Source organism: Rutilus rutilus (genome assembly GCF_951802725.1).
Source record: "Rutilus rutilus genome assembly, chromosome: 2".
Taxonomy (NCBI): Eukaryota; Metazoa; Chordata; class Actinopteri; order Cypriniformes; family Leuciscidae; genus Rutilus; species Rutilus rutilus.
Window position 1 is genome coordinate 2,596,002 of NC_140210.1, and position 14,053 is coordinate 2,610,054.

The 14,053-nt window shown below is 33.4% G+C and overlaps 1 protein-coding gene across 2 annotated transcripts; it reads right to left on the bottom strand.

Moving 5' to 3' along the window:
• Positions 1-3,253: 3,253 nt before the first annotated feature.
• LOC311285554 (T-cell surface antigen CD2-like) lies at positions 3,254-12,195 on the bottom strand. Of its 2 annotated transcripts, XM_084401235.1 has the most exons (6): positions 11,511-12,195; positions 5,915-6,214; positions 5,566-5,802; positions 4,637-4,741; positions 4,194-4,234; positions 3,254-4,070 (listed from the first exon to the last, which is right to left on the bottom strand). In XM_084401235.1, exons 1-6 carry the CDS (start codon positions 11,569-11,571, stop codon positions 4,065-4,067), a joined length of 750 nt encoding a protein of 249 aa, XP_084257361.1. In that variant the 5' UTR covers positions 11,572-12,195; the 3' UTR covers positions 3,254-4,064. The 2 variants fall into 2 exon arrangements, with proteins under 2 accessions (XP_084257361.1, XP_084257362.1); XM_084401236.1 differs by lacking the exon at positions 4,637-4,741 and having other exon boundaries at positions 11,511-11,652.
• Between the last annotated feature and the right edge of the window lie 1,858 nt (positions 12,196-14,053).

The window sequence follows — 14,053 nt, forward strand, 5'->3', positions numbered from 1 at the left end:
TTTTGAAAAATATGGTAAAGAATATTTTCGCAGCTAGGTGGCGCCTGCTGGCGGTACACTCGGTTTTAGAGGGATTACTCAGCACTCGTTAGGAGTTAATAAATGTAATTAGATGCATTAAAAAGCTGAGATCCTAAGCTTTAAAATGATATATAATTTGTGTTGTTCCATTCAGTGGTTGCTTAGTAATAATTTTTTTTTCTTTGCGAATGGGAATAAATCAAATAAATAAATAAAAAAGCTATAGGCCGCCTATAGGCGGTTATAGGACATGACACAAATTAATACATTTTGAAGCCACTAGATGGCGCTCTTCTCACTTGAATTTTTTTTTTTTTAGCCCTGCACTCTATTTTGATGTGAAATGTTGCATTTATTGAAAAATTAAATAAAATAAATAAAATAAAAATATATATATTAATTCTAATTGAAAAAATAGCTAATAAAAATTATATAATTAATGCAAAGTATCAAAAAAAATTCAAAAAATTCAAAGTAATAATCAGAAAACATTATAGAACAAAAATATATTTGATTGGTTATCCTGGGAAAAAGTAAAGTAAAATTTTAAGGCTTCGCCCGTTTTCGGGCGGGAGGAAGCTAAGTGTGACTATTTTACGAAGAAGCCCAGAGGGTTAAAGTATATTAAAATAGAAAACCATTATTTTAAATTGCAATAATATTTCGCAGTTTTTACTGTATTTTTGATCAAATAAATGAAGAGGCTTCTTTTTAAAAAACATTAAAAATAGTAATGTTTGCCAACTTTTGACCGGTACCGTATATCAAATGAGTGCAGCAGGCGTAATGATATGACGGAGCGCCTGAAAATAGTCCCCAGCTCAGTAGCCTATTATCAGGCGGCATGCGTTGCGTCATATCATTACGCCTGCTTCACCCATGGTACGGCAGCAAAGTTTCTTGATTATTACGCAGGAATGAGAGTATAGTTCCTAGATATATCAGCCTAGAAAATCGCAACTTTACATTTTCCGTCGGTCTTAGTACACGATGTAACTACAGAAGAGTCAAGTTTTAAATAGGAAAAATATCGAAACTCTTTGGTCATTTTTTTTGAGAGAGATGCTAATGGTCTTGTCTGGTTCAATTCATTATGCTAAGCTATGCTAAAAGTGGTACCGCCAGACCCGGAGATCGGCTGAATGGATTCGAAAATGGTAAAACTCAACTGTTTAACTCTGGGGGAGCTGTAAAATGAGCCTATTTCCAAAAAAAGTGGAGTATCCCTTTAAGTTCGTCTAAATTAAAATAAATAATTTCATAAAACTCAAAACAATGAAACAGTTCAGTTTACTTAAAATATATCAGTTCTGTGAACTTGAAAGAAAAAGAAAGTGCTAAATACTCATAAAAGTTAATTTGACTGAACTAATTCGTTTAATTTAAGTTTGTCCTACTCAAACCAATTAATTATTTTGAGCGTTAGGGTTTGCATCACAGTTTTTGGATAAAAGTGCACTGCAAGGGTTATTTAATGCAGAATTCAACATGCACTTTTCTAATTTTATTGGGTATGCAATATTTGTATGGTAATAACCAAGTTTTCCTCCACTGAATGTCATATACCATAGTAATTGAATTTTGAGACTGAGAAAGTTGATTAATACATTCTTTAAAAGCGAAACGTGTCAAATATAAACTGAGAGAGTCATTTAGATATGACTCGGGGGTAAGGGATGCTTTCATCAAAAACATTACAAAGCTTGCAAGAGTTTATCAAAGAATTCAATTCTTTAAACGGGACAGGATATATTCATAAAACTTTCACATGACAAAACATCCCAATTATAGGCTCAGCAACAAATATTAAGCTATCATTGAACATTCTTTTTTTTTAAATCTATTTCTAATTTAAATATCCAAATTATTCCATAAGATGTCCACATGTCCATCTAAACACACAAGCTGTCAGATTTTTTATCAATTTGCATTGATCGTTGAAATGCATACATTGCAGCCATAAGGACCGCTGTAACTGCAAGTGAGGGAGAGATGAGAATAAATATAGGCTATTATTTATTACAATAAAGGTTTGGTGGAAGAAAAGGAGGACAGTCGTCTCCAGCTGCAGCATTACAGTGACAACACTTCAGGAATGGGAATTAAACATTTATCGGTAACACTTTATAATAACGTTCAGTTGTAAGTCATTAAGTGGTTAGTTAATGATGAACTAATCATTTACTAAGCATTCATAAATAATTAGCAAGTGATATACTAACATTTTATGTATGTTTTGTAAATTCCGTTACAAGTCATTTACAAGTGATTAGTAAATGATTAACTAATTATTTACGAAACATGACTATGCATTCATAAATGATTAATAAGTGATATGTTAATTATTGTATGTATGTTTTGTAGATTCAGTTATAAGTCATTTACATTCGATTAGTTAATGATTAACTAATCATTTACAAAACATGAATATGCGTTTCATAAATGTTTAATAAATTATGGGTTTTTTGTATGTATGTACAATTAGAGGGTGCAGAAAGTGTTGTAAATGCCTTGTATACATGTACAGATCATTTGTAACAGGTCAGTAACAGTGTTCAACACAATGATGTGTAAACGCATGAATAAATCATTTACAACACTTTCTGCGTCCCCTAATCTAAAGTGTACACTATTCATCACTTGTGAATGTGTTACACCTTATTCGTAGATTACCACTTCAAGAATTAATAAGGCATAAGATCAACGAATCGTATCTATGAATGATGTGTAACACATTTACAAGTGATGAATAGTTTACACTTTAGATTAGGGAACGCAGAAAGTGTTGTAAATGATTTATTCATGCGTTTACATCTATAACAGGTGTTGAACACTGTAGTGTAGTGTAAGTGCTGACTGGTGAGGGTATAGACAGCTGTGTAGTGTAGTGTAAGTGCTGACTGGTGAGGGTATAGACAGCTGTCTTCTCTGAAACACATGGAGTCTTTAACCACTGTGCTCCTGATGTGAGCAAAACATATAAAAAAAATGTAACATCATTTATTAAACATTTATGAAATGCATATTCATGTTTTGTAAATTATTAGTTAATTATTAACTAATCAAATGTAAATGACTTATAACTGAATCTAACATACATATAATAATTAACATATCACTTATTAATCATTTATTAATGCATAGTCATGTTTCGTAAATAATTAGTTAATCCTTTAGTAATCACTTGTAAATGACTTGTAACGGAATTTACAAAACATACATAAAATGTTAGTATATCACTTGCTAATCATTTATGAATGTTTAGTAAATTATTAGTTCATCATTAACTAACTGAACGTTATTATAAAGTGTTACCCATTTATCTTTCATTAAGTTCTTATATGTTGGCTAAACCAAAAAAAAAAAATAATAATTACATGCAATATCCTTTATTAGTCCAAAATCAGGAGAAAAATGTCACAAAACTGCTATCCAGACGGACACTGATTTCAGTCATTTTCTCCTCTTCCCAGTGAGCGTTGAAGCTTTATTTCTCTCCCGTCACCAGCCAATCACAACAGGTAAAATATCCACAGAGTGAATAAGATGGCAGTCATGAGAACCTGTTAGTGGAAAGCATGTCCTCATGATGGGAAAATTGACCATTAAAACAGGAGAAACACATACAAACACTGCGATTCATGTACATACAGCGCATTAATGTACAAAAACAACATAAACATTCAAACTCATTACCTTGGGATCTAATCTTTGCAAAATGCCTCCTCTATTCTCCGAGCCAAAAGATAAAAACTAAGCAGAAGGTTTTGTAAAGAGATTCTCATCTTGTCACTTTGAAAACAATGTATTTGCATACGTTACAGCAGATTAATATAATCATAACCTGAGGATGAATGTCCAACAGTGTCAGTGCGGCCTAGCAGACAGAAAGGTCAAAGAGCAACAGTCAAAGAGCAGAGGCTTTAGTAAAGCTGGGATTCAGAGCCGATGACCAGGTGAACGTGTCGAGAAGATCCACATGTGGCTTTGCATTTGAAGAGTCTGGAGGTTCATGATGAGCATCAGTCATTCACTCGTGCATGTCATTTCTGAGGGGAAAAATGCTCATTTTTAATGTATATTTTAAAACAGTTCAGGTTGATCAGATCCATTTGGTTTGTAATATTGCACATATTAATGATTTTCCACAAGGAATCAAGAAGTAAACTTACTCTGGAAGTCTTTTGTCTCCCACAGCGAGCAGCACAAGAGCCTTAAAGAACAACAGGGACACGATCAGTCAAATACAGTCAATATGAAACCATAATCAAGCCTATTTACTCTATTAATACACAACAATTAATGAGTGCATGCTGTTCTAAAAATGTTCATCTTCACAATCTTTCTTCTTCCTTTTTTTAATGTTAACCTGTAGCAAAATTGGCTCCATTCTAGATTTTTTTTTTTTTTGTTAAACAAACAATAAAATCAATAAGTAAAATAATTTGTTTTCTTTTTGAAGATCTGATTTTGCACAGAACAATGTCATGGAAGTAAAACAGGTTGCAAATGGCAAATTACCCAGTGGTTTGAATGTTTGTTTTGAGTTTTAAGCAAATGATAAGCACAGATATATGTTTCAAATGTTTTAAAAGATTAAACACAATATTCTTACCATATAAAGGTGGTATAAACAGGAAAAGGAGGATAAAAACCAAGCAGATCAAAACAATGGAAATCCAAATGACAAACTTGTTTTTCGAAATGTGTTTCTCAGAACCTAAGGCAAAAAAAAAAAAAAAAAAAAAAAATCATATATTAAGGTTATAAACAAATTCAACCCTGAGAAACACATTTTAAATAATCAGAATTACATTTTTTAAAATAGGCCTACTATGTTTCTTATTTTGAAGAACATTTAAATAATCCAAAGAACCTTTTTCACTACAAAGAACTTTGAAATGGAAAGAATCCATGGATGTTTAAGTGTTCTTCACAGAACCATCATTGCCAATTAAGAACCTTTATTTTTAAGAGTGCAATGCTGTACTATATACACTCCCAGAAAAAGGTACAAAAGCTGTCACTGGGGCAGTACACTTTCAAAATGCCTTGCCTAAAGAGTGCATAATAGTACCTCATAGTTACATATTGGTACCAAAAGTGTTCATAAAGATGAAAATTAATTGTTGTTTAAATTTTAAAAGTAAGTGTTTGTGCTGCCATAATTTTAATTATGTTATATTATAGTTATATTCAGCTTTAAATTTGAAACTGTATTAAGTGACAACTTGGATATTTAAGTTATATCAGCAAGTTACAAACATTTTAAGCACTTGAAAAATACTGTTGTTTTACTGTCATAGATTCATGATTGAACGTCAGCAGCAAAAACAGGAAACGGTCCAAAAACCAGTTCATATACTTTATGAGACTAAAGTGAAATTGTGAAGAGTGCCAGAGCTGCACTTTCTTAATGTTTTACATCAATGTTTAAGTTCAGGTCTGTTTAAGGTCTAGATTTAGATGTTTCCTTACAGACAACACAAGAGCATTTAACCATTTAACTAAGAATAAAAAGCATGTGAAATAAGAAGTACTTACATGATACTGTAACACTCTCACTTTTGTTGTTGCTGACAGGATTGTGTGCCTCGCATGAGTACGGTTTATTCTCCTGGACTTGAGTAGATGACAAGAACACCTGAGGGTTTTTCTGGATCATTTTGTCTTCTTTATACCAGGATAGAGTCAGATCTTCTCTTTCTCTGATGTCACAGGTGAGAGTCGCTTTCCCATCTTTTGTGCAGATGATCTTCACAGCAGGTTTAGGGGCCTTTTCTGTAACAGAGACATGCTGGTTATTTCCTAATACTGTAACAACTATAGAAATATACAGTCTGATTTTGTTATTATTATTGTGTTGGAAGGGTAGAAATATTTGTCATCTTACCATATACTTTAATTTCCACTTCTCCTCTACCAATCTCTGTACCAGCAGCATTAAATGCTTCGAATGTATATTTGCCCGTGTCCTTCAGACTAACACTTAAAAATCTCAATGATCCATCTTCTTCCATAGATACACCTTCAGATTGTTCTTTGATTTCCGCACCTTTCCTGCGAAGAATGTAGCGGCCGCGTGTGTCATGGACCCATCTAATCACAGAAGGTTTCTCATTGTTTCTTGTTGTCAGCTTAATGATGCAGGACGTTCCCTCTAGTAGATCTTTTCCACATGTCTCTGTTGAGACTATAATAAATAAAATCATATTAGTATTTAATAAAACTCAACAGGGTTCAACTGCTCATGTTTGGTTCACTATGAGGAAAAAGCATAAAAACAGAGAATGAATAATTCTCAGGGTGAGTTTCTTTTTAAAAGTCAGTTTCGGTTCAGACACTAACTTTAGACAACACAGTTCAATATTATATTCTTTCATCACACTGTACGGGGTAAGTTGTCACAAACGGGGATTTGCATAAGTGCCTATTAAATCAGAACTTAAACAGTAAAATTATTATAAAAACAGCTGAAAGGTAAAAGGTAACTTAAAAACACCAAACCATTGTTATGGCCAACAGAACTTAAATTTGTGTAAAATTACAACACATGCCCTGACCTGACATTTATATATCTATAAAGAAACCGTTCTGATTTAAAATCTGCATTTGTTATATAGAGACAAAAAATAATATGATTCTGAAACCAACAAATCAGTGCTTGATAAAACAAGACTCAAAATAGTTCCTGAAATACAGACTTTGTGCTGATCTATGAAAGTAAAAGGAGTTTCAGCAGCGATAGAAAAAACATTTTGGGTCTCGAAAGAACATTTCAGTCATAAGGTCTAAAAAGAAGCATTTCATTCTTATTTCGAAGAACATTTTAATAATCTAAAGAACCTTTTTCCACTTTCCATCGTTTCCATCATTGTTTAAATCTTCTTCACAGAAACATAAAGTCCAATAAATAACCTTTATTGTAACTCTATAATTTGACTACATATCTAAATGTTCGACTTTCTGTGAGTGTTTTATTAAAGACCGACACGAACAAACACTCATTGCAGCAGTTTGCATGTAAACGTCATAGATTTGCATTTAAAAGTGTCCAAAAACTACAGTAGGCCTATAAGTATGGAGGTATTTTTGGTGCAAAACTACTGAACGCCTGTGACAGTGAAATTTGTAGTTGTAGAGAATAGCCACACATGTGTATCAGTAAATTTGAAGTCACAGAGAGAAATGGTTTAAGAGTTGCAAACTTGTAGACTTTTTTTTATCTTCCACAAACACAACACAACAGTTTCACCTTCTCAAATTCTTCATTGCAGGTGCACAAATCCTATTCTACAAATCACAAATTAAGAAACTCATACGCTCACATGTTTGCTACAGTTGCTGCAGTGAATATGGTGCAAAACGCATTTAAACACCTGCATCAAAAAATGTGAAGTCACGGAGAAATTTTGCTCATCTGCACATCAGTATGTGAATTCATCCAATGAGAGTTGCACACTTGTAGAATATTTTCTCACAAATGTCTTGTATATTTTCCTAGCACAAACACATAACTACAGCTGCTTGAATCTGCTGCGACGAATCTCACACACTGTTTTTCGCTTTCAAGTGACAAGTTTTGCAACTCTCCCTTTTGCACCAAGTGCACCGTGAAATGTGGGACAAAAGTGAGTTGTGCATCTGTAGAGGCAGTGGGCGGAGCCTACATGAATATTCATGAGTTTCCCGGGCATGCGCGTGGAACTGCTCATTCTAGTTCACGCTCCTCGTTTCTCAGCAGGTTTAATGGATTATTTCAAAAAAGGTAAATATAGTTTCAGCGCGAACTTAAACTATAATTGTGTATTGTTTTGTTAAACTCATAATGTTTTTATTAATTCGTCACTGACTGAATGATTGCTGGCATTCATTTCGTGTAGGCAGGCCTAGCCTATATAAAGCACAGCAAACTTCAACTCGTTCATTTCGTTGTGCTTTTCCTCTGTACATTGCAATGCTTTAAACTGTCTTTTGTTATCATTTGTTGAATGTCACTGCAATAAAAAAAATTAAATAAAAAATACGTTCCACTTTTACCGTAAAACCAAAAAATCCAGAACACCTGAATGATTACAGCAACACTTATTTCCAACAGAAGAGCAGAATATTCCTAAATACATGAACCATTACCATTTAATTTGTTTATTGCTAAGCTCTTCTGATACCTTACCTTATGAAGCTTTACAACTGTGTCATCTCTGGCAATAATCTCTGGGAAATAACTCCACAACCATATCCGTGTCCAAATAAACATTTTGCACCCTACACTGATGCTTCTCTTTGTCATGTTCTTTCTTTGACCTTATGTGTTGCTCTGTGTGCGTGGATGATACACAATGATGACCATTGATACAAATGCATGATTTACTTCTGACTTGAACTCTTGAAAATGAAACCTTTAAACTTTGTTGGATCAATATTAAAACATGACATTCTGGCATTTAAGATTTGCATGACAAAAGTTTGGAATCACTATGATTTAAGAAATGTTATACTTTTATAGCAGGCAAGGTCAATTTCCACATTTCATTAAGCAGCACAACCACTTTCAACTGTGATAATAATCAGAAATGTTTCTTGAGCAGCAAATCAGTATTAGAATGATTTCTGAAGGGTCATGTGACACTGAAATCTAGAGTAAAATGAGCTCTGCCATCACAACTTTAAAATAGAAAACAGTTGATAAAAATATTGCACAATATTACTGTTAAATGATAAACTCAGATAAATGTAGTCTTGGTACCTAGAGGTACCTTACATTAGAACCTTACTAATAGCCTACCAAACTTTTGAACAGTGTATATATTATTATATCAAAACCAGCACAAGCACAACTTGCAATCAAAACATTAAAAATAATACTGTTACATTATTTTGCCAGTATGCTTGTAAATATTTTTTTAGAACATCAAATTGGTGACTTATTATATTCCGTAAAATAATGTTAAGTGTTTTTTTGTTTCTCATTTACAGTAACCTAGTTGTATCAAATGTAATTTATCCACTTTTGTCCATACAATTTTGTTTAATCCAAATTGTACGCATGTATTAAAGCAACACATTCATGCTTGAGTTTGGTCTTAAATGATTTGGCTTATTTAAACGAACAAGAATTTAAGAACAATCACACCAGGATATATTATATATATTTTAAAAAGTGTTAGCCCACAGATACATTTATGAGGGTTTATTTAATTTATTGCAATCAACAAATGATAACAATTAGTAAAAGCCACAGTTTTAAAGCTTCGCAAGGTGCAATTTATATGACGAGTTGAAGTTTGCTGTAGCTACTGTATATAGGCCTACACGAAGTGAATGCCAGCAATCATTCAGTCAGTGACGAATTAATAAAAACATTATGAGTTTAACAAACCAATACACAATTGTAGTTTAAGTTCGCGCTGAAACTATATTTACCTTTTTTGAAATAATCCATTAAACCTGCTGAGAAACGAGGAGCGTGAACTAGAATGAGCAGTTCCACGCGCATGCCCGGGAAACTCATGAATATTCATGTAGGATCCGCCCACTGCCTCTACAGATGCACAGCTCACTTTTGCCCCACATTCACGGTGCACTTGGTGCAAAAGGGAGAGTTGCAAAACTTGTCACTTGAAAGCGAAAAACAGTGTGTGAGATTCATCACAGCAGAAAATATTCTACAAGTGTGCAACTCTTATTGGATGAATTCACATACTGATGTGCAGATGAGCAACATTTCTCCGTGACTTCACATTTTTTGATGCAGGTGTTTAAATGCGTTTTGCACCATATTCACTGCAGCAACTGTAGCAAAAATGTGAGCGTATGAGTTTCTTAATTTGTGATTTGTAGAATAGGATTTGTGCACCTGCAATGAAGAATTTGAGAAGGTGTAACTGTTGTGTTGTGTTTGTGGAAGATAAAAAAAAGTCTACAAGTTTGCAACTCTTAAAACATTTCTCTCTGTGACTTCAAATTTACTGATACACATGTGTGGCTATTCTCTACAACTACAAATTTCACTGTCACAGGCGTTCAGTAGTTTTGCACCAAAAATACCTCCATACCTAGCTCCCGGCCTACCTGTTTCTCACATACTCTGTGTGGTACACGGTGCAGGAGCAGCGCGCTATAGTGCTTTCAAATATGCGTTTGCAGTGCGTAACTGATCCACTGCTGTAACACAAACACATACTCACTATTTTTATTTTAAATCCAGAAGTTAGCAGCAACTTTTATATCACTCAACTTTAATAGATGTATTCACATTAACACAATTTAAACAATGTATTATTCAATGCATTACTTCTAAATAGACTTATATATTAAGTTGCTCAAGCAAGTGGTGAAATATTTAACCATGTACTTACAGTATATTAAAATCGCAAACATTTTAAATTAAAACTTAAAATTGACAAAAACACCCGACTCTCATGCCTTTTCTTTTGTATTTAAATTTTAATGCAATAAATATATAAGGTGTTCAAAATATTCACTGTTAATTAATGATGTCAAGTATATGCAGTATTGTATTGCTATTCAACTGCAATGATTTGCCATAGAGCTGCAGCACATGCATCTAATGCTGGGCAGTTCAATTCATTGAGTATCCTATAGTTCATTTTGAGATGGTTCATCTAAATGTGTTGACACTCTAGAGTTTATTTTCATTTTTCATGTTATTTTCTCAGATTAAGCTCCCTGACACTCGGACAGCAATGTCTTGTGTGGCTCAAAAATGGATTGAATATATGCTGTTCATGTATGTCGTCTTTAGTCTGTTGGCTATTTAGGTTTCTTCCTGGCACACGTCAATTACACATTTTGCACTTACTGCGGAGTCTTGGGTAGACTGTTTACATATTTGTGCCCATATGTACATTTTATGTACTGGTGTTATTGTTGAATACATATTTCTAAAATTGTATGATGTTTTTGTTGAGTTATTATTACACAATACTTTTTCTGACCTTTTTGAATCTTGCCCCTGACAAATAACCCAAATTATAAAAAAAGACTAAAACTAACACTAAAACTAATAAAAACTAAACTAAAACTAAGCATTTTCAAAAAATAAAAAATAAACTAAACTAGCAAACCCACTTTAAAAAACGAATTAAAACTAAATTGAATTTGAAAACAAAAACTCAAACCGAAATAAAAATAAAAACGAATGAAAAATGCTAAACTATAATAACACAACAGCGCACACAACACCTCAGCCTTTACTCCCAATTTCTCTCAGCATAAGGACAGGAGAGCTGTCAGTCAATGGGAAAACAGGAACTTGTGTTACTTATTTGAAAAAGTAACTCAGATATTTTGATCTAAATTTTAAAAGTAATGTGCTGCTAGTTACTTAAAAAAGTAATCTGAATACTTAACTTGCAAAACTGCGTTGCCCTCAAAAACACTGTAAAACTAAACTGCTTTAGGTTCGAGAAAAAAAAAAAAAAGAGATGCTGCGTCATCTTCAATAAAACATTATAAACTTCACTTACCTGAAAGAGCTTCTGTGGTGATGAACACAACGATGGCGACCAGCAAGCATTGATGTGACATTTCTGTTAGACAAACCACACATTAATACACTTCGGTATTTAGCTCAGAACGTCTTTTAAAAGCCTGAGACAAAGTGTAAAAACAGAAAATACAGAGGAAGTGCAAAAACAGAAACCACAAACATGTGGTATTGAGTTGGTCTAATGTAGGAAACACTTTTAAACTGCATGTTTGGATGTTCATACTCCCTAAAGACACATCAATCTCCATCTGAATTTGACATTTTGTTTTAAAAATGTAAAAATGTCTTAAGACATTTTACATTTGACAGATGATTTTATTCAATTCAATTTTATCCGGGCCCCGGAAGTGATGAGGCAGGGATACAGGCTGAAGAAGATTATTTCCGGACGGGACCGGTGTTCTGACGAATTCTGACCCCCGCCAAACTATTACCCTCCTTGGTATGTTTAGGATTAGTTGTGGGGAAGGGGTTATGATTAGGGATGGGGATTAGGCAATCAGGTACTGACTCAAGTCGAAATTCGGCACAACAGCGGCGAGGAAGATGAAGACTCGAGGGTGTGGACTTGGGTGGGAACCAGATCCGCGGACCACAGATTTATCAGGTTCAGGTCCACTCCTGGCTCTGAGATTGACTGCACTTGCACTCTCAGACACCAGCTCTTCCTCTGCAAAAAAAAAGGCATTGGAGAGCAGGTGTCGATTGCAAGAGACGTCACTTGCAGAGGAAGCGCTGGTGTCTGAGAGTGCAAGTCTGCTGCCAGACACTATTGGTCACTTCACTGCACTGCACTTTGTTAATGTTAAGTTCAACTTTTACTAATATGAAAATCAAAAGTTGTAGGCCTATTTGTTAATATTAGTTAATGCACCGTGAACTAACATGAACAAACAATGAACAGCTGGATTTTTAGATTGTAGGAGCCATGTACTGGGAAAGTCATGTGACCACATATTTTGTTGACCGTGCAACCTGTACAAAAGAAAACCACATGCAAGCTTTAAGGATAAGCGTGTCACAGAAGTTATTCCTGCACTCAGCTCCTTAGAGGTTTTTGGATATTTTTATGTGCTGCTACAAATATTAACAAAGATTAATAAATATTGTAAAATGTATTGCTCATTGTGAGATCATGTTAGGTACATTAACTAATGTTAAGTTAACCTTATTGTTAAGTGTCACAATTAACTATGATTTCTATTTTGTGTGTGTGTGTGTGTGTGTGTGTGTGTGTGTGTGTGTGTGTGTATATATGGGTGGTTGACATATTTGGCTAAAAAAAGTTGGTAACACTTTATAATACTGTTCCTTCATTAATGAATAATTACACAGGAACAAACGAGTAACGCACTATTAACATTCTAGTAACTACTAACTAACAAGAAACTCTGAATAACAAATTAGTAAGTAATAGCGCTCAGAGGAATGTAGTAGTTAATTCTTAGCTAATCAATAACTAAAAATGTTTGCATACCTCCCAGAGAACTACTATATACAGGTTCATAATTAACATGAATAATGCATAATTTATAATAAAAGGTAATGGTAACCCACTAGTAATGTCTCAAGTGTTACTACATCATTTTTAAAGGAACTACTAATTATTTGGATCAGTATCTAAAGTGAAAAACATGATAACTACCTAATATTGACTGAAGTCATTGTAAGCTTTTTTTGTAAGATTTTGAATAGTAATTCCTTCCGATGGATTTGGTAACACTTTAGTCATTACTAGTGTGTTCCCATGATCTTCACTTTAGAATACTGATCCAAATAATTAGTAGTTCCTTTAGAAGGATGTAGTGACACTTGATTCATTAATGGGCTACCATTACCTTATATTATACATTATACATTATTAATATTAATTATGAACCTGTATATAGTAGTTCTATAGTCTTCAGTGAGGTATGAAAAATAGTAGTTATTGATTAGCTAATGGTGAACTACCACATTCGACTGAGCGCTATTACTTACTAATTTGTTAATCAGAGTTTCTTGTTAGTTAATAGAAGTTACTAGAGTGTTAATAATGCATTACTCATTTGTTCCTGTGTAGTTATTCATTAATGAAGAAACAGTATTCTAAAGTGTTACCAAAAAGAAAAAAAAAAAAGAAAAAAAATCTCAAATGTAAGTCATGGAACTCATTGGGTTATATTCTACCAACTCTTATATTTCTTAATATACACGTGGTCTTGTAGATTTTGTCCTGAAATATACATTTATTCACTATAGTTTACTGTCTTAGTGACTAAAATTGTCTTATGGTGTGACATGAATGTTATTGTGTATTAAATTAAAAAGGGGTATAATGTGATAATGTAAGTCAATTTATCCTGATTCTTTATCATTACTATATAAAAATATAGCATTTCTTACGTGCAAATATGCTACATTTTTCATTATTTTACTTTATCAACACTCATAGAAAGACGTTTACTCGTAATCTTTCAATATACTTCAAGTTAATTTGGGAATACCTTGTTATAAAAGTACCAAAATGCTTGTAACCTT

What these genes read in the sequence shown, in the direction of transcription:
- LOC311285554 (XM_084401235.1), bottom strand. Translation starts at nt 11,571, where the DNA reads ATGTCACATCAATGCTTGCTGGTCGCCATCGTTGTGTTCATCACCACA. An exon ending in AGTGGAAATTAAAGTATATG is followed by an intron (nt 5,803 to 5,914) that starts GTAAGATGACAA and finishes TCTCTGTTACAG; the next exon opens with AAAAGGCCCCTAAACCTGCT. An exon ending in GTTTATACCACCTTTATATG is followed by an intron (nt 4,235 to 4,636) that starts GTAAGAATATTG and finishes TTGTTCTTTAAG; the next exon opens with GCTCTTGTGCTGCTCGCTGT.